Source organism: Hakea prostrata, chromosome 5 (genome assembly GCF_041222555.1).
Source record: "Hakea prostrata isolate BN-2017 chromosome 5, UWA_Hpros_2, whole genome shotgun sequence".
Taxonomy (NCBI): Eukaryota; Viridiplantae; Streptophyta; class Magnoliopsida; order Proteales; family Proteaceae; genus Hakea; species Hakea prostrata.
The window spans coordinates 24,083,814-24,108,256 of NC_142604.1; the positions used below are offsets into that span (position 1 = coordinate 24,083,814).

A 24,443-nucleotide genomic window follows, 5' to 3' on the forward strand; every position below is an offset into this window, starting at 1 on the left:
CCCCTGCCGAAAGGGTAATAGCATGTGGGGTACCTAGCTGTGCAATTCTAGACTCTCCTAAGTATGTCATCCAGTAATCATGATAGTGCTAGAGGCATCAGTGAGCATGTGTCCCATACCACAGCCCTCTGATATCTCCAGCCAAGATATCCCAATGGAATACCCCTTCCATCACAACTACACTACATCACTCTTTATCATACCATGAACGATTGTGCAATATCATATAAGATGAAGTACATCAAGGAACACCACAAACAGCAAGTATACAATAAGATTCACATGCTTTATACAATTACAGCAAGATACATGATCAAAGAATAATAAATAGAACAGCTGAATCATCATGTATATGTAATTGCATATAAATAAGAATGCATGTCCTTACCTGTAATTATGTAAAATTCTTCTAACTTAAATTCCAGAAACTATTATAAGACTTTTACTTGAAATAGAGAACACCTATATACAGGGTTACAATAAGGTATAAGTTGAATGCATCAAAACGGATCAAATCTAGAAGTCAAATGGTCACTGTGTACCAGCCGGTTGCTTAGGTTGAGCAACCGCCACTAGTGACTGCCCCAAAAACAGAGAGTTTCAATCCAAAACTCAGGCTTCTGATCATCTGTTTTCAATCCAGATTTCGAGTGATCATAGCCTAAATCTCGAATCTAACACTCCCATAACCACTGGGTGACAAGAAACCTAACAAACACCATAAATAGATTACCCAGAACTCTCCCCTTGACTGGATGTAGCCTTTTCATGAAAGAAGGGTTTCGTTTTGGATGAATCACATCAAGAAGATTGGAAAGAGAGTTACAATTAAGTATAAGGGTTGCCACCATGAAGAGGGGATGGGTTGACACTAAATTGAAAGACAAAGGAGATAAAGGATGAAAGGAGAATCCAATACCTCGCACCAGAATACCAGAAATAGAGAAGGATTGATCTCCAGATTACTAACTAGCACTTCAGAACTGAATCCCGCACGTTTCCACAACCGTCTAACCTCCAAACATAGCAACCACGAATAAAATATTCGTAAAAGAGGCGAGGTTTACTATATATAGAAGTCAGGGGGCAAATTAGGGCAAAACCCCGCAACCAGAACCGGGGCGTTCCTCCAAGCGGTCGCTTGGTTCAATCGATCGCCACTAGCAACCGCCCCCATCTATATTGCTATACAAGGGTGCTTTGCTCATGGGGTTGATGACCAAGTACAACCTAACCCTAATGAAGACATGGGGGAGATGTTAGTCCGAAAATCAATCTAAATAGGTCTATAACAAAGGGGTTAGAGTTTCATCATACATAACCTTTGGCTCTCATGGAAAGGCTAGGGAGAATCAAGATTCACCCTAGGGAAAGAGAAACAAAGAATGCACAATCTAAAAAGGTGTTGGGGAGTTTCCAACAAATAAAAGAACATTAGGGTTTCATATATGATTACTTCTCATGAGAGTTACCCATTATTAACTCTCACAAAAACAACCCAAGATAGATAAAGGAACATCTCATTAGTATTTCAAAATCAAGAATGGCATTGGGAAGGGTCTACCAATGAGAGAAAATAAGGTTCTCAATTAAAGCGAAAGGAAAGAAATTCTAATCATACGATTAGGGATTTACTAACAAGGATCTGTGTATCCCACGGAAAGACTAGGGAGGATAAAGATTCACCCTTAGGGCAAAGAATTTACAATCAAGAAAGGTTTTGGGGAGGGTCCAATGAATTAACATAAATAAAAGGGTTCCCAAGAATTTCCCCTCAAAATCTCTTCCTTTTGGTTTCCAATGGTCCAAGGAATATTAGGGATCAACTCCTCAATCATGAGGACACAAGGGAAGGTCATGGCAATAGTATGAGACCTTCCCCACAATCATACAGATAGGTAGAAAAATCAGCGAAAGTGTCATCAAGATCTTTGGTGGAGTCCAATTCAAGAATCACCGCCATATGGCTTCAAGAACATAGAGTGAATTGGGGGATTCACTCTAGGGCTAAAAGAATTAGAGAAGAGGTCATTACAGTAATGTAATACCCCTCTCATGATCAGAAGATCAAAAGTAGAGAAGAAAGAATGAATTAAAGAAGAAACGAATTGAATACTAACCTTTTAGAAGAGAAACCGATGAGGAAACCTGAACAGATGCTTGAGGATCTTCCTTAGCTTTGGAGGAGAGGTTCTAGGGCTCTTCCCACGTTCTCCAAGGCTTAGAAACATAGTGGGATAGTTTACCACGAAATTAAAAGAAATAAAGCTTTTAAAAACCCTCAAAATAGAAATTTACCAAAATGCCCCTGCCTGGACAGCTTATTCAAAAATAGGGATTTAATGGGCTTAACTTCAATATTTTTGGATGGGCTTCTTTCAACACATCATACTACTTACCTAGTATGGAGGGAAATCTTCAAACCAGGTCCAACTAAGCTTTAGGCCCATCAATCAAGTTCTTCTTCACAAATAAGTAGTCCAACTCCAAATCAAATAAGGTTTCCATAAGGAAACACCATCATCAATATCCATGGGTTTTGGATCAAACACCATATCTTCTACTGAGATGGCCCACAAAGACTTCTTCCTTCATTTTGGGACATTGGATCAACCCTAAGGGAAAGGTCTGACATGGCTTCCTAAGATTTTCAAAGATAGTAAAACTGAAATCACGGTCCAACTTCAAAGTCAACATTAAACAAACCCTACTTCACCCAAAACAAATTGGGTTTTCAGGCTAGATTTGGGCTGGATGTCACACATATGTTGTGTTGGGAGAAGCTCATTAGGTTTGGACTTGAGTTGGGCCTTCAATTCCCTGTCTTGGCCTTGCTGATTGGCTTGGTCGACTGGGTGGTCAATTGGGCCAATCGACCAACAGAGCCAGAAATCCGAGAAAATCCTCTGTTTAGGGTTTTTAGCTCTCTATTTAAGTGAACTTCATATTTCTTAGTATCCTCTGCCTCCAAAACTCTCAGAGAACGTGGAAAGACTCTCTCAAAGCCTTTCCTTGGTGAATTCGAAGAACCTTTGCAAGATCTCAAGCCTCTCATCTCCGATTCTTCAATCAAAGGTTAGTGATATCTTCTGCATTGTGATTTATTCTTACTACGTCTTAATCTCTGTGATAGACTATGAAGATGATGCTGCATTCTCTGTTAGCAACCATCACTTCATTGATCTCCTTCCATTCTCAAGGTTTTATGACATTTACATTGATCTTTGCCATAATCCTTGTAAAACCCTCATGAAATCATGATCACTCTCTAGATTCGAATTCTTATGCATGATAGATCTGTTTTGCATGATGTTTTCATTTATGATCTCTTACTTGTCATCTACTAGAATGAGATCTAATCTTCTTTAGTTTTCCTTTGGATTCATAGTATATTTTTATTGAAAACTAGGGATTTTTACCAAATTAGAGAGTCGTGATTTCAAATTAGTAAGTAGTGTTTTTTATCATTGTTAGTGGTTAATCTATACTACTTTAGTGTTAGAATATTGTTCTAAAGGTTTCCTCCAAGTTTCGTAGAGTTTCGGATCTTGTAGATTGAGTTTTGGATCAAAATTCACTTTTTTGCTTAGTAGTGATTCAGGTGGTCGATTGGTTGGTTGACTGGACCAAGCTACCACGCAATTGACCAAGCAAGTCAGTAGCTTTGTTTTTCGCTCAATTTGATTCGTTTGATCTTCGATCTTTTAGGCCTCTTTCCTAATGATGTATCTATGATTGTTTAGGGTTTATTTGCTAAGTTTGGAACCTCTCTCTTTGATCTTTGGATATTCATCAAAGTTGTTTAAGGTAAGAACAGTTATTTCCATAATTACATAGATTGCGTGGATCTTAGTTTCTATATTTGGATTCTTTTCAATTCACTACCATAAATGAATTTTCTTATTATTTTATTCCTGATGCAAGTACTTTGACTACAATAGTATCATGTTCATGTATTCTTTTGATTATAAATACTTATTCTTATCAGTTACATATGCGATTGATCATGTTTATGCGTATCTTCCTATATGATGAGATATCAGTTATGTATGTTGTGACTGATTTGAGAATGTGATTGAATAGGTATGATTTGGGATTGGGAAGTGTCCTTTTGACATTTTTGTCCTTGGACATCAGTGGGAATAGTATGGGATGTTTCCAATGGTGCCCTTTGACATTTTTCCGAATTATTGATTGTCGTACCTAGGGCTTGTCTAGCAGTGTTTGGCTAGGAATACCCCTATTATATCAGACCCGATTTGGAAGGGTATTGAGACCGAACGACCCGTGGTAGCAATGGAGATTCGTGGGCGCTCAAAACCGGTAACCAATCCGTGAGAGGACATGAATCACATTGTGGTTACTCGTGAGAGGCCATCTATTGGTAGGGTTGCAAATAGTAGACTTGGGCTCATGGGCGCTCAAGACCGGTAACCAATCCGTGAGGAGACATGAGAGCTTCCCGTCTATTATTTGTGGATGACCAATAGGGTAGATGAGTCCGTAGTCGGGGACTATGCTGACTCTAGTGTGAAGGATACCGGAAAGGATCATCAGGGGTGAGGAATGGACGTATCTGGATCTGAGTTGATATGACTAAGTAGATGACTTGCATTGGGCTAGGTTTTACCTTGACATGCGCCAATACTTAGACCAATGGTGATATGAGTGAGCGGTGACTTATACCCCAGCCATGGATTGTCCTGAGGGATGCCAGACCCACTACCAAACGGCGTTGTGTGATGAGACCTTCCTAAAGAAGTATGGTGCTATGACTTAAAGCATATCTTCTTATAGAGACCAGCATATATAGAGTTAAATTCATACATTCATTGTCTGTTTCATAACGCATTGCATCATGCTATGTTTTCTGTAATCATGTTATTTATGTTGTTGTGGATTAACTTGTCTTGCTGAGTTCTTTTGAACTCATTCCTTTTTGTACAATCTCTTTTGTTAGACTACTCTATAGGTACTGAATACTATGAATGGAAATATGAGGAAGCGCAAGCTGAGGAAGCGTACTATACACAAGGTACTGGCAATTGAAGATCACGTTGATGATTCCTCGTATGATCATGTTACGTACCATGATTAGCTCTTCTGTGGAGTGGGAACATCTGTGCGTGGTTGATGAAGTCTATGTTTATGAAGACGTTCTCTATAAAGTAGAAAACATTTAGTTAGTTTAATTATCATTTCCTTACTTTCCTTTAAGAACAGTTGTACTTTCATTTTAGATTTATGAGCTACATTCCGCTATATCTATGAAGTGAAATTTTGCCTCACTCTACTCCTTTTTTATTATATCTACATTTGGTATCATTTCCGCACTCTGATTACATTGTCGTTTCTTTCCTTATTTGGATCTCTTGTTCATTTCATTACACATTGATTATATTCTGTTCATGATTATGTTATTGCATATGTGAGAGGATGATTCCCTCGATACTTGTTCTTCGGGGCTGTGGATCACACACTCGGGTATACCAAATAAGGTACCGGCTAGGTGGATGTGACTTGGTCGACTGCGACCAAGCTAAAAAATTCGAATTCAAAAGGGCTTCTTCCTACATCTCAATTGACTAGTCTAGGTCAGAGAATTACCTTCAAATCAGTCCATTAGGTCCATCAACTAAACTCCCCTTCTTCAAGGTGCAATTTCTTATCAAACACTGATAAAGCTTCCAAGTATGGAGCACCATCATCAATCTCCATGGGTTCGGAGTCAAACACCATGTCTTCTACTGAGAGGGCCCACAGTTGGTTTCTTCCTCCACTTCGGGTCTTCGAACCTACAAACGTCAAGGTTTCCAGGTCAAGGTTAGGGTTAGGCTAGGGCTGGATTTCACACCTAGTCAAGTACACACATAATGGCTTTTTGATTGGTTTTCCATAGACGCCAATTTTTTGCTCCAAAATCCTACTCAGCAGCGCAAGCAAACTAACTTGCAAAAACATGCTCGACTGGGTTGGTCAAGTAACCAACAATCAAGTTAGTGAAGCACATAGCTTTGGATGAAGAAAGTGAGTTGTAGTTCTTAGTGCTAGTGAGAGTAACCCAAGAATGTGTACCTCATTATGGCTATATGTAAGGTTTATATAGGTGTCTAGAAATTACCTCATCGTTTGATCCAAGTCATGGAAATAGGGTTTGATTATAACTGTAAGTTTGTGCCTCCTTTCCCAACAAGAAGTCTCAACTGCAAAGGAAGGTGAGATTTAATCAAGATTCTATGAATCCATGTTTGCTTCATGTCTTTTTTTTATTTGTATACAAAGGCATTTCTTATAGGGATAATTACTATTGCCCCCCTATACTTTGATTTTATTACTAATGTATCCCCTGTATTTTGCAAAATTACTAATCCAACCTTTAACTTTGTCTATAATTACTAATGCCCCCCAACTGTTAAGTTCCGTTAGTTTACTGATGATGTGGCATCTCCATATTTTTAAAAATCCCAAAATACCCTTTTACTTATCTCTTTACTTATTTACCCTTTTGTTAAGTTACAGTAATACCCTTAATTAATTGTAGAGAAAAAAATAATCATAATCTGTTTTACTCTAAAAAAATCACCAAAATAAAGAAATAATAATTGAATAAAATTAAAATAGAAACCGAAGAGGAGGGAAGATAGAATTCAACTCAAATTTGGAAACTGAATATCACCTACTTCGTTAATTCCTTCTCTGGCAAGATTTTGTGGTTTCGTCAATGGTGGGTTAGTAAAGCGGTTAAAAGTCTAAACTCCCATGGGGAGGTGTTACGTTTCGTTTCCAATATTAAAAAGCACCAGTCCCCCAAAAAAAAATTATAATAATAAAAAATTTGTGGTTTCCTTCCCTACGTATGCTAGAGGAGAAGGTGGGAAACCAAATCGAATTTGAATTTTGCCAATTTCTTTAATTCAAAATAAATAAGTTTAGTGAAGGTGGAAAACCAATATTTTTTTAATTCAAAATAAATGAAGTTAGGGTAAAATTGACATTTAATCTGGTTTTTATAAATGGGATAGTATCGTCTTTTGATTTCTTAATCTTAATGAAGGACAAAGTGGACATTACATATTCAAACTTAACGACTACTTAACACCGTTATAAGGAAGGGGGGCAACAGTAATTTTGTAAAGAACGGGGGTTTTAATTTTTAAAAAAAAAAAGTAAGGGGGGGAAAAAAAATACCCTTTTTTTTTTTTTTTTTTGGTGTGTTTTTAAAAACCCCTCTACGAGAAGCGGACCCAAACACTTCTTTTTTTTTATTTTTTATTTTAACAATTAAACCATATTCCTTTTTTTTTATTTTTTTTTTCCTTCCTTTGATCACTCTTGTGATTGACAAATGGTGGATTGCTGGCTTTTATCTCCTCCCGAGTAATCTATGGGATTACCCGTGAGGTCTCTTACCCCCTTTCTCATTAGGACCCCATTTTTTCCAGAGACGGGATTTGTGTATTGGTTGTCTGTTTCTCGTTTATTTCTTCAGTTTTTTGGTCGGCAGTTCCTCTAAAAAGATGCTGTGGATATCTTCTTCAATATCAAGAAATTCAGATGCACCCCTAGGGGTGCAAGTTTGGCCTTGGCGGCCCTGACCCGCCCTAAGCCCGCCCTGAGCCCGAATAGGGCCTGGGCTAAAGATTTTGGCCCTAAGGGCGGGTTAGGGCCAAAATATTCTGGCCCTGAACTAGGGCCAAGGGCGGGCCTAGGATTACTCTCTGGCCCGCCCAACCCATCCCGGCCTGTCCCTGATTTTTGGCATTGACCCAGGCCTTGATTTTGGCCTTGATCTTGGCCCTGATTTTGGCCCTAACCTAGGCCCTGATCCTGGCCCTGATCTTGGCCCTGATCCTGGCCCTGATTTTGGCCCTGATCCTGGCCCTGATCTTGGCCCTGATATTAGCCCTGATCTTGGCTCTAATTTGAGTCTAAAGACTCTGGACCCTCCACCCACATGGAGAGGAATTAATTGTAATACATATGGGTGGATACTTGACACGTGTCAAATTTTAGAAACATGATCATGTTTTGTAGAAAATTAATAAAAATAAATTATAAACTCATTACCAATGTAATAAGCATCTATTTGATTTTGGCCCTGATCCTGACCCTAATTTTGGCTTTAATCTTAATATTAATTTGATGATGATCATGTACTACAGTACTAGATTTTTACCCTGATCTTCATACTAACATTGATATGAGTCTTGATTTTGACATTTAAGCACTTGATCATATTAGACTATAAATTCACTTTTTATATTATTTTTAAGTTAATTTTTATTTTTCCAAGTCATTTTTAGTTCAATAAAATATTGATTTTGTTTTTTGACTAAGGCGAGATAATATATTATAAATAATAAAAACTATTACATAAAGAATTAATATCTAACAAATCTACTGTGATATTTCAAAAAATTTATTAAAAACATATAGCTATGTTTGTAACTAAAACATCATTTTCTTTAACTATGAAAAAAATACTTTTTTTTTTTGTTGAATACTAAATTATCGTCGATTTACTTGTTAACAAGGTTTTGAATATGAATTTTTTTGTATTGAATAAAGATATCAATTTATTGAACAATTGTGAATGAAAACATACACACCTACGGCTTAAGTTCTTGACTTTGAAGATAAAATTTTCATTTATCAGATTCCTTTTGAATTCTGAATCTCTGATATTTCTAAGTTTACAAAAAGAGTTTGTGTGACATTCTCTATAATTGACTTGACTTTCAAATATGCCTAAATTTAATTATAATTCTTCTCTCTACTTATTCTATTTCATGAATAATTTGAACTCTTTGTTGCTGGAGAAAAACCAAAGGAAAAAACAAAAAAAAAGAGAGAGAGAGAGAGAGAGAGAGAGAGAGAGAGAGAGAGAGAGAAACTTGGGGGAAAGACAAATTGAAAATTTTGAATGAAGTTTGACCATTGTCTTAGAAGTTAGAAATTAATTGAGAATTGAGATAAATCTTTTTCTTTTTCCCTTTGAGCTTACATATAATAACCATAATTTTCATCGAATAGCAAATTAAAAAACCCTAGAATTTTGGATTTCTCTATTTCTCTACAATCTAAATGGGTATAAATAGTTAAATACATATTGAATATAAGTTTTGGATTATTTGTTGACATCTTTACTATTTTATTTTCCAGAACTGAGTTTGGAATTTAAGAATTGAATTACTTTAATATGTATTTTAATTACTACCTGTCTTACATTTGATATTTATGACCAAAGATATAGCCAATTAAAGCTAGGGACAAGGCCAATTAGGGCCTGGGCCAATCAGGGCCAATCAGGGTCAGGGCCGGGACAGGGCCAATTAGGCTAATCAGGGCCAACCCATCCCGACCCGGCCCAATTAGGGCCAATTAGGGTGGGAATGGGCTTGGCTTGGTCCTGTAGGGCTTAGGGCCAGGGACAATAATCATTGGCCCTGAACTAGGGCCAGGGCGGGAATGGGCTCAAATTATATCATATAGGGCTGGGCTTGGGATTGCAAAAGCCCGGCCCAGCCCGGCCCCGTTGCAGCCCTATGCACCCCCTCCACTTACTCATTGAATGTTTCAGTTCTCTGTAAATATAGCGTGGTCTTCAAATGGTTCACCAAATTATACTGAAGAGTCGGGCTATAAATATTCAGCTTGAGCCACGAATCGATCAACAAAGAGTTCTAGGGTTTCAACGTTTGGATTTCACTCTTCACCAAAAACAAAAATGGTTTTGGGGTTTCATTTTTGTGCGCTAGTGCAGGTCTCCTGAGCCTACAAGGATGCCGAGGATCATATTGTGGAAGAGGTGAGGCAGTGGCAGAGGAAACTTTTTTTTTTTTGGGTAATCAGTGGCAGAGGAAACTGGGTAGCACGGCTTACATAGTTTGTTTTGTAAATTTAAAAACACCAGACACGGTGCCATAAAATAAAAAATAAAAAATAAAAACAAAAATTGTCCCAACGTTATATTTCACGGCCGTTAGATTTGATTTTATATACATGGCATGATCATTCATTGCAGCTCACAACTAGCAGCCATCGCTCCCGCAAATTAAATTCCCATTATAACACTCTCAAACCATGAATTCCTGGGGGTAAAAAACCTCTCATCAATATGCCATCATTATAGCCTTTAGCTTCCCATATCCAAATCCCTCAGACTTCTAAAATATGTAAGTACAGCGAAAACTAGTATCAACTAGTGTCTCTCATCTAGTATTTTACAACATACCACAATATTTGGCCAATAGCTGAATCACTGCTAAACACAAAAAAAGAGGGCCAAATAACACTCAGACAACTCACACCACGGTCATCGACATTATTAGACGAGCAAGCCCAGGATCTTGCTGTAAAAGTTCCCTTAGGTTGTTTTCCACCTCTGCCAGCTGCTTCTCCAAGTATTCCTTTGATGTCTGCACAATCAAAATAGATTTTTAAATACCACAATTTTGGAGGGAAACGAACTTTAGGAATCTTATCTTATAAACAATAATGCATCTTAGAGAAGCGATTTCCAGACAAAATACCAACGCAAACAAACAAGTCTAGAAGCCACTCTACCATCCAAAGAGTTGTCATTACAAATTACCACAGAATCCTCAAAGACAGATCTATGATTAGTATGCGCAGTAGCTCATCAAGCCCCACAATGGACTGAAAACTTTTTTGAGTCTGATACGTAACAAAAACTGTGCATTTTCACAAGCAAATAAACCATGTTAAATGATGGCGGAAAGAAAAACAAACCTGTAATGAAGCAATGGCACTCTCACTATCATTAAATTTCTGCTCCTGCTCATTCACCAAGACTGATTTTGGTTCTAAAACAAATCTGTTCATGAAGGGAAGAAAAAAACATAAATATGGGGAATGCTATATTCCGAAAACTTACTAAACAGGATTCATCCATCTTCTTCAAGGACCAAAATATTTCAATTGCAAGGAGATGGGAGATCCAAGACTCACGTTCTTCCTGTAAAGGGACAAAGGAGAAGTCAGATATGGAGCGATGGGTTACCATAACAGAAAAAAATTAATCTTGTTTAGAAAACTTACATTAGGGTCCCTTTAATAGGGGCCTAAAATCAGGTTGGTCCCTAACACTGCTAAAATTACGTCTGGATCCAGTTGAAACTAACAGTGTCACATGGGCATTAACGTCAAACATGAAATGACCATAGTAACCTCTTCTTATTAAATTAAAAGAAATAAAATTACAACTTTACCCCCATATCCTATTCTCAAAAACCATATAGGTGGATGAAGGGGGAATCCTTTCACCTATCTTCCTTCACACTGTAGGAATCAAACACCACTGCCCAATCTTACATAATCCCTAATATCTTCCAACGGTAAGAAAGAAGAAAAAGAGGGAGGTCGCAGACAGTGGTGGGGGGTTTTTGGGATAAAACCTTATTTCTTCAACTGAACACTCATTTTGGGATTCACCAAACCTATATTCAAATCATGTTTTGGTTAAAGTATTCAAATCGGGTGAAAGCTATAAACTACTAGGAGGAAATTTTGGTGTGCGTTGGGAAATGTCATGTCAGTATTGCCACATCAGCCTCCATTAGTTTTTTGATGATAACAAACATGAATTACTAATGTCTATATTAACTTGTGATTATCCAGCTCATTACGAAAGCAAGTGGACCAAATCCAACACATTGGACCAAACTGACTTGATGCTCAAGCCCAAGTCAAGATCAAGTAAACTTGGACAAAGAACCAAAGTCAAGAGGAACATCAAGATCAAAGCACAAGAAGATGCAAAAATCAAGTCAAGTTCAAGACTTAGGAGAATTCAAGATCTATGACACCTCCACATGCACTCATATGAAATTGTACTTAATCATACATATATCATCATGTCATTAGACTGACCTAGGACATGTTAGGAAGGTGTATGAGACTTAGGGATGGATAGAAATCCCTACAAGCCCCTTTAAGTCCCTGAATTCCCACTATGCTTATGTGCTGCAAATAGACAACTGTCTGGTCTAGTCACAAAAGCCCAGATGGATTTTTCGTCTGGATCGACCGGTCGTCTGTTTGTCCGTCTGGTCCAGATAGTCATCCGTCTGGTACAACTTAAGCCCAACAGCTAGTTTTAACGACTAAATTTTTTAGACGAATGTCCGTCTGGACTAAAAACTGGGAGAAAAATTATATTCGTTGGGAGGTTAGGCCAAGCAATTGATTGCCATCTTTATAAGCCCAACCACCCCCATTTGAGAGTGAGACCTTGTCTATTGAGTATTTACTACCTCACTACTCTCAAGCTCTCAAATTGGTAAACAAACATTGATTACTTGCCTTCCAACTTCACTCAACTTTGAAGTACATTCCAAAGTCGTCAAGCAAGCTCATTGGAGTAAAGCTTGGAGTGATTCTCTCTTCCAATTTTTCCTTGTTAGGTAATATCTTCATTTCTTCTAATTATATTGTTGTTCAATTCTAATCTAGGTTGATTAAAATTGGTAGAGGGTGCTCTTGCCCTATTTAGAACAAAGATCGTAAAGGGTGCTCTTACTCTACTTAGAACAAAGATTGTAAAGGGTGCTCTAACCTTATTGAACATAGATTGTAAAAGGTTTGATCGTTACCCATTGTATTGAAAGAAAATCACTAGTAGAATACTTTCTTGTGGCCAAGAGAGAAGTGAACGTAGACTTGCAAAGTCAAACTACTATAAAATATTTGTCTTGTGGATTGAGTGCATTACTTTAATATCATTGAAATTTACAATTTATCTTATATTTACAATTAAACTGAAAAATTAAGCAAATCCACTAGTTACAACCTATTCACCCCCCCCCCTTTAGGTTGCCTTAACAATTGGTATTAGAGCGGGAGCTCAAATTGAGATTGACATCAATCTCTAAAAGAGTAAAAGATCATAGCATCATCATCCAACCAATACTCCTCAAAAACCGTAGGACTTAATACCTCTAGACCTCCATATTTTGATGGAGAAGGGTTTGCATATTAAAAAACTACGTTTGAAGACTTTGTATCTGCCATTGACATTGATAATTGGGACATAATTACATGTGGACCAAATGAGATTACCAAATTTGACAAATATGGTAATAAAACCCAAGACCGAATGGGATGAAACTAACAAGGCCAAAACCCAAGTAAACCACAAAGCCAAAATGTTTCTACAATGTGCCTTAAGTGAAAAGAGGAAATTTATGACAAATTGGTTGTCACTTATGAAGGGACCAACTAAATCAAAAAGATGAATTTAAATATTTACATGCTTCAATATGAAAACTTTAAAATAGTAGATGGAAGAATATAACTTCTTTATTTACTAGATTCAATAACATTGTTAATAAGATACATAGCCTTGATAAGGACTTTGCAAATGAGAATGTAACAAAGAGAATCCTAAAAGTTCTTCCACCTTCATGGAGACTGCAATACAAGAAGTGGGAAACTTGGAGAATATCACACTTGATGAGCTCATGGGATCCCTACTTGCACATGAGGCAGAGTTTGAGGAAGACGAGATATAAAGAAAGTTACTCAAAAAAGTCAAAGAAGAAGTCAATTGCCCTTAAAAGCTCCACCAAGAAGGATGATGAAAGTGAAAAAGAAGAAAGTGACTCTGATAATGATATAGCACTTGTCATAAAGAAATTTAAGAAATTTCACAAAGGAAGAAAAGGAATATAGCCACACAAGGAATGAGGGTTCAAGGAATAAAAAATCTCTCAAAAGGAAGAACCCCACCCACTATCATTCAAGATGTCATTTGTTTTAAGTGTAGGAAACCGGGTCAATTCAAAACCGAGTGAACAAACACAAAGGAAAGAAAAAAGCCTACAAACCCCAAGGCACCTACACTACAATCGATGATGAAAAAAACAAGGAATCCGATGAAGAGAAGATCAACTTAGCCTTGATGGCTAAATCGGATGAAGATCAAGACCTTAAAGTAAACTCTATTTACGATAGTCTTGATTCCATTGATGATGAAAATGAAATAGATGAGATTGATGAAGATCTTGTTAATGGTTTTCAAACTTTGTATAATTTAAGTAAGAAGCTTGAAAAGAAAAATAATGTTTTAAAAGATTATGCATCTTCACTTAATGATATCGTAAATGATCTACAAGAATACATTAAGAAAATAGAGAAAGAAAACATTGACCTAAACAATGCCCTTGTGACATTCACCAATGGGCAAAAAAGAACCTAGATAACCTTCTAGGAACACCGCCCCCCCCCCCCCCCCAAAAAAAAAAAAAAAAAAAAAAAAAGTCATCAAGACAAAGGACTTGGATTTAATGATGAAACCACCACTCCTTGAAAGGGGAAGTAAGTTAGATTTGAAAAGGGGTCACCTAGTAAGAATTCTTCACCAAAACCTACAAACACTCAATGAAATACTCAAAATGGGAAATAAGATTCAACCTCAAGCCAATAAAGGAAAAATTGGAAGAGAGAATCACCACCATTACCAAAAGAAATGGCAAGATGAAAACTAAAGGAATGGCCCAAAGAATAACCAAGGAACAAAAAGATTAAATTACTTCAAACAAGGTTATTCAAGGAGTAATTGGAAACACTGAAACCATTATGACTATAGGTGGCAAAAACCCCCCAAAACTACCATAATGCCCAAAACCACCACCACCACCAATTTTGGCAAATCAAAACCAAATAATGTTTAATTATAGTTGGTCATATCTCTACCATGCCCCTTTGAGCATATGCATCAACCTCCATTTAGGCTATATATGCCAAACCAACAAAGACTTAGAAGAAGTCAAAACTTCTATCAAAACACTAACCAAAGGAGTGGGCAAAGAAGTCAAAACTCCAAAGGGCAAATGAAACAAAAACCTCAAGTCCAAGAACCTTTTGACATTTGTGACCCAAGATTTCAAAGACCCAAGGGATATCAACCCACTTGGTTCAACATGGAACCAATAAGATCTAACCAAGTTAGACTCATGTAGATGTGGGGACCAATGCATATCTTTTCTGTCTTATATGAGTTTGTTTGATGAACACCCAAAGAAGTAAATGTACATTAATAGCACATGATGTCAAATCCAAAGCTTAGATCATATGATGGAAGATGTGTCACTTATGGAGATAATATTGGGCATTGGTCAAGTCAATATTGGAGGTACTTCTATCTCAAATATATATTTAGTTGATAAACTATCATATAACTTGCTTAATGTAAGTCAATTGTGTAGTATAGGCTATAAAATTATATTTGATGTTTCATGTTGCTATATGAAATATATGAATGAAAATTTAAGTATAAAAGGTATTAGAAGAGATAACATATATACTTGTATTTTCAATGAATCTTCTCTTAATATGACTTGTCTTATGTCACATGAAGAAACTCTTATTTGGCACATTAATTGAGACAATTGCATCAAAGAACCTAGTTAGGAATCTTAAATAAAGTTTGATAAAAATTATTTTTGTGATGCATGTCAAAAAGGAAAACAAACCAAAGTATCTAGTAGACCACTAGAACATAGTATCAACTAGTAGACCACTAGAACTTCTTCACATAGACTTATTTGGACCTATTGTCATAGCTAGCCTTGGTGGTAAACACTATACATTTGTCATTGTAGATGACTACTCAAGGTATATATAGACTTTGTTTTTAAAACATAAGGATGATGTTTTTGATGAATTCATCATTCTTGTTAGAAAAACTCAAAACAATAAAGGATACTTTATAACTACCATTTAAAGTGACCATGGGAAGGAATTTGACAACAATTACTTTGGAGAGTTTTGTGCTAAAGAATGTATAACTTATAACTTCTCCGCCCCTAGGACCCCCTAATCAAATGGAGTGGTAGAAAAAAAAATAGATCACTCTAAGAAATGGCTTGAACCATGCTAAATGAATTCTCATTGCCAAAGTATCTTTGGGTGGAAACCACAAGCACTGTTTATTATGTCTTAAATCATGTATTGATTAGAAAACTCTTCGACAAGACACTATATGAACTTTATCACAATAAAATACATAGGGTTGATCACTTCTAAATATTTAGATGCAAATGCACAATATTGAACACCAAGGACCCTAAGGGAAAATTTGATGAAAAAGTTAATGAGGGAATTTTCTTGGGATACTCCTAAAATAATAGGGCATATAGAGTGTTTAATAAAAGGACCTTAGTTGTGAAAGAGTCAATGAACATCAAATGTGATATATCTCCACCTAAGGACAAGTATAAACCTCTAGTAGATGAATATGATGATGGGGGGGGGGGGGTTGAGAACAAGTAATTAGAAAGAAAGTGGATTAACTCTAAAGAACCTAAAAATGATCCCAACGATTGTGGGAACTCCTCTTAAGAACTACCTAAGGAGGTAGTCCCATAGAAAGATCATCCCCTTGAACAAGTCATAGGCGACTAAGGTCAAGGAATTCAAACAAGATCAAGAACCCAAAATTTCTACAATTATGTTGCATTCTTATCAACTATAGAAACAAAAAAATACTAAAGAGGCCCTAACTGATAGTTATTGGATCATGGCCATGCAAGAAGACTTAAATCAATTCGAAAGAAATGATGTTTGGGAACTCATTCAAAGACCTCGAGATCATACCGTCATAGGCACCAAATGGGTATTTAAAAACAAGCTTGATGAAAGTGGTCAAGTTGTTAGAAACAAGGCTAGGTTGGTTGCCCAAGGGTATAATCAACAAAAAGGAATTAATTTTGATGAGACCTATAGACCTGTAGCTTGGTTGGGATCCATAAAAATGTTACTGGCATTTGCATGCTATAAGAACTTCATGTTATATCAAATGGATGTGAAAAGTGCATTCTTAAATGGATTCATTATGGAGGAAGTATATATCACACAACCTCCGGGATTTGAAGACCCTACCTACCCCAACCATGTCTTCAAACTTAAGAAGGCTCTATATGGACTTAAGCAAGCTCCACGAGCTTGGTATGAAAGGATAGCAAATTCCTAGTCCAAAAAGGATTATTAATGGATAAGGTAGACATCGCATTATTTGTAAAGTATAAAAATAATGACATTATTATTGTGCAAATATTTGTGGATGATATTATTTTTGGTGTTACAAATGAATCTTTATGCCATGATTTTGGAACCTGTATGAGAAATGAATTTGAAATGACCATGATGGGTGAATTAATTTTTTTTCTCAATTTGCAAATTAAACAATGTAGAAATGACATATTCATTAGTCAAACCAAGTATATCAAAGAACTTACAAAGAAATTTGATGTGACTTCTCAAAAGGCTAGTGGAACATCCATGAGCACATCTTTGAAATTATCAAAAGATAAGGATGGAAAACCCTTTGGTGCCATTAAGTATAGAGATATGACTAGAAGCCTCCTATACTTAACGGTTAGTAAACCGGATGTAATGTTTAGTGTTTGTGCTGGTGCAAGATATCAAGTCAATCCTAAACAATCCCATGCTTGTATCGTAAAAAGTATATTCAAATATTTGAAGGGCGCATCAAATTTAGGTTTATGGTACCTAAAGGGTCGAGGATTTGACCTCCTAAGCTTTTTGGATGCCAACTTTGCTTGTTGTCATGTTGACCGAAAGAGCACAAGTAGAACATGTCGCTTGCTTGGACCATGCTTAGTATCAAGGTTTAGCAGGAAACAAAATTGTGTTGCTCTTTCGACAACCGAGGTGGAATACATAGCAGTCGGGCAATGTTGTGCTCAAGTGATATGGATGAAACAAACCTTACTAGACTATAAGGTTCATCTTAAGAAATGCCCTATCAAGTGTGAGAACACTAGTGCCATCAACCTTAGCAAGAACCATGTGCTTCACTCAAGAGCCAAGCACATTGATATAAGGCATCATTTCCTTAGGGATTGTATTCAAAAGAGTGAAGTTGTCTTTGAATTCATTGATACAACACACCAATTAGCGGACATATTCACCAAACCCCCAAGTAAGGATCGTTTTGTTGAACTAAAGAGGGAACTAGGACTCATTAATATCTTAGAATAAGATTATTTTTCAAAATTCCCACACTAAGACTAATTTCAAAGTCTAATGAGTCTAAGTGTAATCCAGCAATCAAACGGTTGTCCGTCTTATTCCAAAGACCCAGATGGATTTTTCGTCTGGTTAAGACAGTCGTTCGTCTGACCAGATGGTTGTCCATTTGGTTAAGTGGAGGTTTTTAAAAAAAGTCTTGTTTGAACGAAATGCCCATTTCGTTCAAACTGCATCTCTCTCTCTCTCTCCCTCCCTCCCTCTCCGAGTACTCTCGCTCGACACACGTGGTGACTCCGGTGCTTTTGAAGACTCTGATTCTCTTCTGAAAGGTAAGATTCCTCTCTCCCTCCTTTCTCTCTCGTGTTGATGCATCTCTCTTTGTTATTGATTGTTGGTGTTTTTTGTTCACCCAACTGAGATCGTTTTCTCACCGTATGCCTAAGATTTGAAAAACAGCATCTCTTCTGTTGTTGCTGCACCTCAATCTTGCAAGACCAAAAACAAAAATAAATAAATAAATAAATAAATATATATATATATATATATCTTCTATTCTCTCAACGGAGTCAAATTTTTGGCTTTTAGGTTTTAAAAACCCCTGAAATTCCCTAGTTGATTAAGAGCTATTCTTTTGGTCAATTTTTATATGGGTAATCACATTGCAGTGCAGTTTTAGTCCTACCACTGCATGATCTAATACCTGCACTCACCATTCTCTCTAATTTCAAATGATCAAAAATGACCAAACCTAATCTTTTCTGATTTCAAAATAAGACGAAGGAATCACCTGATTTTATGAGATCTTAAAATTTCTTAAAACCTCACCATTCTTGTCCTATTCTCAACTTGATATTTGTAATTTTACAAATTCCTTATATCCTCAAATATGTGGTTTTTGTCTCTTGACAAGTAAAAATGAGCACCTCACAATGAAAAAATCCATCCATTAGAGGGGGTTCATCACGGGCCTCGTCATCTTAGGCTCCTCCACCACCTCCTAAATCACCTGAACACTCTCCCCCTAGATGAGACTAATGGTTTAGGGATGACCTTGCTAGGGAATTACATCCCCGAACCCTTGGGAGGCATATTGAACAAGGGAAAATCGTTGATCATGTTGCCCTTGGTCGATTTCCCATTGTACCCCTCTTTAGAGACATGGGTTGGGGTCCCATGCTTAAAGCTGATGAGCCTACCTTCCCCAGACTTGTCACACATTTCAATGCCAACCTAAGGCATGAGCATGCGGGCGAGGACCTAACTATCACCTCCTATGTCAAAGGGAAGGACATTCAACTCTCTATTCCTGTCCTCTCCACCCTTCTTGGGATCACTACAGAGGGTGACCTCGGGTTTAGGACCGACAAAGACCCCATACCCGAGGACATTAACATAGATGAAATCTATAGTCATCTTCTGAAACTTGGAGACTGGCCCCAATACTACAGCTCCATTAAACAAACCATGCTTAAGGACCAAGCTAGAACCATTAGCCACATCAATCAGTTAAACATTCTACCTAGGAAGGGCCACCAGACTGACCTCACCTCCTTCCAGGTCTATGTAGCCCATTATGTTCTCTTTCATCAACCCCTGTGTCTTCCATTCATCATTCTTTCATATATGATTCAGACTGCTTCCACTGGGAATATAAGCTTACCCTATGGTAGCCTTCTTACTAGGATCTTTCGACTCTTTGGAGCCAGCTTCACACATGAAGTCTCCCTTCCTTCACCTCCTTCCCTTAACAAAATTGGAGCCCATCCTTCCCGCAAAAGGCAAGCCACAAATGCAGCCCGTCATCAAAGAGCAGCACCTGCAGCAGCTGCCCCGCAAGACATGATGTGGAAGATGCACAGGCCAAACTTCAGTTTCAGCAGTTTGACACTCGCATCTCCAGCCTTCAACAGCATTTCGATCACCGGTTTGGTGCCCTGGAAACCTCGTGCATCACATAATGACCCATCTTAACATTCCCCCCATGCCTCAACCAATTCATGACGATGCTGGTAATGAAGAGGTTGATGATGACGATGATGAGGATGCTGAGGATACTGAAGTCGAGGATGAGGATGATACTGAAGATGATGCTGAATAGTCTTGACAGTCTAGTCTAGGTGCCATTTTTTGTGCTTTTCTATATAAAGACTGAATGTTATCTTTTCGAAACACTTTGTTGGATTATATGCACTTGTATGCACATACTGTGCATGATTTCTTTATCTAATGTACTGTGCATACTCTCTTAATCAATGCAAGTCAGTTTTCTTTTATATATTATCTCCTTGCTCCCTATTGTCATGCTTGTGTTGAGGGGGAGGCCTATATTAAGGGGGAGCATTCCATGCTTTTCACCTTTTTTTGTTGATGACAAAGGGGGAGAAATTTGTGAAACATGCAATGTTTAATATAATGATCTATGTTTGGGGGTATTTAGGGTACTTCATGGCAAAAATTCAAAATGATGCATAAGTGATGCCATGTAATGATCTTGCATGAATGATGATTTTACTATCTATAATGATTATTCATATGCTATATCACTCATGTGTTTGTCATCATCAAAAAGGGGGAGATTGTTGGGAAATGCTATATCAGCATTGCCACATCAACCTCTATTAGTTAATGATAACAAACATGAATTACTAATTCTATATTAAGTTGTGATTATCCAGCTCATTATGAAAGCAAGTGGATCAAACTCATTGGACCAAATTCACCGGATACTCAAGCCCAAGTCAAGATCAAGTAAACTTGGACAAGGAACCAAAGTCAAGATGAACATCAAGATCAAAGCACAAGAAGATACGAAAATCAAGTCAAGTTTAAGACTTGGGTGAATTCAAGATCTAGGACACCTCCACATGCACTCATATGAAATTGTACTTAATCAAACACATATAATGTCATTAGACTGACCTAGGACATGTTAGGAAGGTGTATGAGACATAGGGATGGATATGAAATCCCTAAAAGCCCCTTTTAAGTCCCTAAATTCCCATTGTGCTTCTGTGCTGCAGATGGACGTCCATCTGGAAGCCCAAACGAATTTTCCTTCTAGATCAGACGATCGTCCGTCTGGTACAACTTAAGCCCAACAGCTAGTTTTAACAGCTAAATTTTTTAGACGGATCTCTGATTGATTCAGATGAACGTTCGTCTGGACTGAAAACGGGGGAAAAATTTTTATCTGTTGGGCAATTGGGTCAAGCAATTGATTGCCATTGGGTCAAGCAATTGATTGCCATCTTTATAAGCCCAGCCACCCCTATTTGAGAGTCTTTACCTTGCCTATTGAGTATTTACTACCTCATTACTCTCAAGCTCTCAAATTGGTGAACAAACATTGATTACTTGCCTTCCAACTTTACTTAACTTTGAAGGGCATTCCAAAGTTGTCAAGCAAGATCATTGGAGTAAAGCTTGGAGTGATTGAAGGCCATTGGTACTTTATTAGTGTGCATCTCTTCCCTTGAGCATTAATTCATCATTGCATCACTCACACAAAGGAAAAAGTGTCACACCCCTTGTTAGGTAATATCTTCATTTCTTCTAATTGTATTGTTGTTCAATTCTAATCTAGGTTGATTAGAATTAGTAGAGGGTGCTCTTGCCCTATTTACATCAAAGATTATAAAAAGTGCTATTGCCTTACTTAGAACAAAGATTTTAAAGAGTGTTATTGCCCTATTAAACATAGACTGTAAAGGGTTTGATCTCTACCCATTGTTTTGAAAGAGAATCACTAATGGAATACTCTCTTGAGGCCAAGAGAGGAGTGGACGTATACTTGCAAAGTCAAACCACTATAAAATACTTGTCTTGTGGATTGATTACATTACTTTAATATCATTGAAATTTACAATTTATCTTGTATTTGTAATTAAACCGAAAAATTAGGCAATTCCACCAGTTGCAACCTATTCACCCCCCCCCTCTCTAGGTTGCCTTAACAGTGTGGATTTGCAGGGAGCTTTGTCCTCCTTTCTATTTTCTCTTCCAAATTTCCACACTTCTATCCTCCAAAACAAGACTAAAAAACAAAGACCCTATTTCTGGAAGATCAAATCATGCTATAATAGTTAAAAGCTAGTCTTCACCTTGGTGTGTTCTGATCAATTTCTATGCAAAATCCAGTTAATTGTCAAACGCTAATACCGTTGCAAAAAAACTCTAATATAGTGTAAATCTCATTCCTGCTCAGATAACTAAAATTAGATCAAGGTAATCCCTGACCCCTCTTTCTTGGAAAAAAAACCTAATTTGGCACTAAAATCGAATAGATCCTTTCTCTACCTTCGTCTTGCTTCCTTCTTTGTTCTTTTCTTTTTGGGGGGTTGGGGTGGTGGGTGGTTTCTGGCAGTGGGGCCAGTGGTGGGTGATTTCCGACAGGGTGAAGGAAGATGGGTCACCTATATAGTTTGAAAATAGGGTATGGGGGTAAAATTGTAATTTTAGGTTTATGGTGGTTCAACTTTGAAAATAGGATTTAAGGGACATTTGAGTAATTTTAACACATAAGGGGTAAGTTAGTCATACTCACTTTAAATTTTAATTTTAATAACGGTCTCAAAGGCCTTTGAAGGTGTTGGACCCAGACGTAATTTTAGCAACATTAGGGATCAACCCGAGTTTAGGCCCTATTAAAGGGACTCTTTTTTCTTTTTGTCTGCTTATTCATTTGTTTGTGGGTTTCTGGGTGACATATCATGTAATACCTCATAGAAAAATCAGAACCAGGCAACTGGTTATCAGTTCCATGTTCACATATAGAACATACTCAAAATAAGGAAGCAAATCAGGAAATATAATTACTGTTTTCCTGCAGCCATAGGAATTTGTTGGATGGCAATTTCAAATCTAACATTGCCCTAAACTAAAATAATGGTCCAATACAAAATAAAATCAATCTAAAGTGATGGCACATTCACCCAAAAGAAAATGATGGGACAATAACACAGACATATAAGTCACTGTGCTAATATGAGATCAAAACAAAATCCTCTATCCAAATTTATAGTGCCATACCAATGGATTTGTATGTGTCCGTGTCATCAGATAATTGCCGCAGCTCCTCCAAAGTTAGGTAAGCACGTTTCTTATCTGCCTCTTTGTTGCGCAATTGGTTCTGCACCTGATTAAAACAGAGAATAAAATGGGTTATCCAAGTCCTGAATTAGATTTACAATGTTTATGAAGGGTTTTGACAACTTCATGGATCTTCCTTAATCTGTAAGACAAGCTGTTTTCAAAGATAAGCTACATTTTCATTTTCTGAGACATAAAAGGTAATTGTATTTGGGTGAAAGCATATGAACAACAAGTTTTATGATATATCTAACAACATAGAAAAAAATTCGAGGGAAATTCAAGTTTCGACTAGGTGAAAATGGGAAACCTAGGTGAGAAACTGGGAAATTTCAAGGAAACTAAGGACTTTTTTGTGCAAGTTTCGACAGGTTTTAGAGAGTATTTTAGGGTGGGACTCTGCATTTAAGCTAATTAGAATATAAAGAACACGTTGGCTATATTTTGCTAAAAAAATCAATGTAGATATGTCATTTAATGTACATAAAATCAATGTAGAGTTGTCCAAAAAGTACCCTATAAACTTTAACTACTTAAGTACATAACATTCAATATATAATTTCTAACTTCAAAACATCAAATACAAAGTAACTGACAATAAAAGGAAAGTACAACTTAGTGCTAAGAGAAGTGCCTCGATGGATCCATCCTATAAGTTGAGTAGTACTATGCCTATAACATCCCCTCCTACAACCAACGAACATAAACATCCCATGATATTTTATGCTTATGGTTGTTAAGGTAATCGACAACTATAACTTTACAAGTCTGGTCATCAACATGCCTAAGATAACCAGTCTGAAGGAATACGCAATTTGGATAGGGAAGTCCTGATGGAGGGGGTATTTGGGGAAACATGAAAGAAACAAAAAAATTGAAAATATGGGAAAGCTACAAAACATGTAGAAAAAAGTCCCATGTTTCCACAAAATTTCCTAGGTTTCCACGAAATTTCCCATGTTTCCCACAAAATTTGAGAATTTTTTTTCTCATAAACCAGCTGGTCTAGCTGGGTTGAACCAAGTTTCGACAAGTTTCGACAAAATTTCTACAGTTTCAATCGAAACTTGGGATTTTTTTTCCGTCCCCTAGTTTTTCGTTTTGAGGTTCCTAAAATGGGAAATTTCGGTGGAAATTTTGCAAGTTTCGATGGAATTTTGTTCTATGTCTGACAACTTCAAGGACCCACAACCAGCCCTCCTTCAATTTATTCTAATATATAATGAATATTTTTTGGGCTTCCTTTGCAAGCATCTTGAAAACCATTATTTGTATATCCCATGGCATTCATCAAATGCAATGCACTAGGCAAACATACTAGGTCTTCCACTTATAGTAGT

The 24,443-nt window shown here is 37.1% G+C and overlaps 1 protein-coding gene across 1 annotated transcript in view; it reads right to left on the reverse strand.

Annotated features, from left to right (window-relative positions):
- Positions 1-9,646: 9,646 nt before the first annotated feature.
- Positions 9,647-24,443, reverse strand: part of PFD1 (PREFOLDIN 1) — a 30,606-nt gene continuing 15,809 nt past the window's right edge. Inside the window, exons 4-7 of the mRNA XM_089155108.1 lie at positions 23,044-23,149; positions 10,972-10,978; positions 10,753-10,837; positions 9,647-10,418 (exon numbers count right to left, since the gene is read on the reverse strand). Of these exons, the coding sequence (XP_089011234.1) occupies positions 10,305-10,418; positions 10,753-10,837; positions 10,972-10,978; positions 23,044-23,149 (312 nt within the window). The 3' untranslated portion in view covers positions 9,647-10,304. The remainder of the gene's footprint in view (positions 10,419-10,752; positions 10,838-10,971; positions 10,979-23,043; positions 23,150-24,443) is intronic.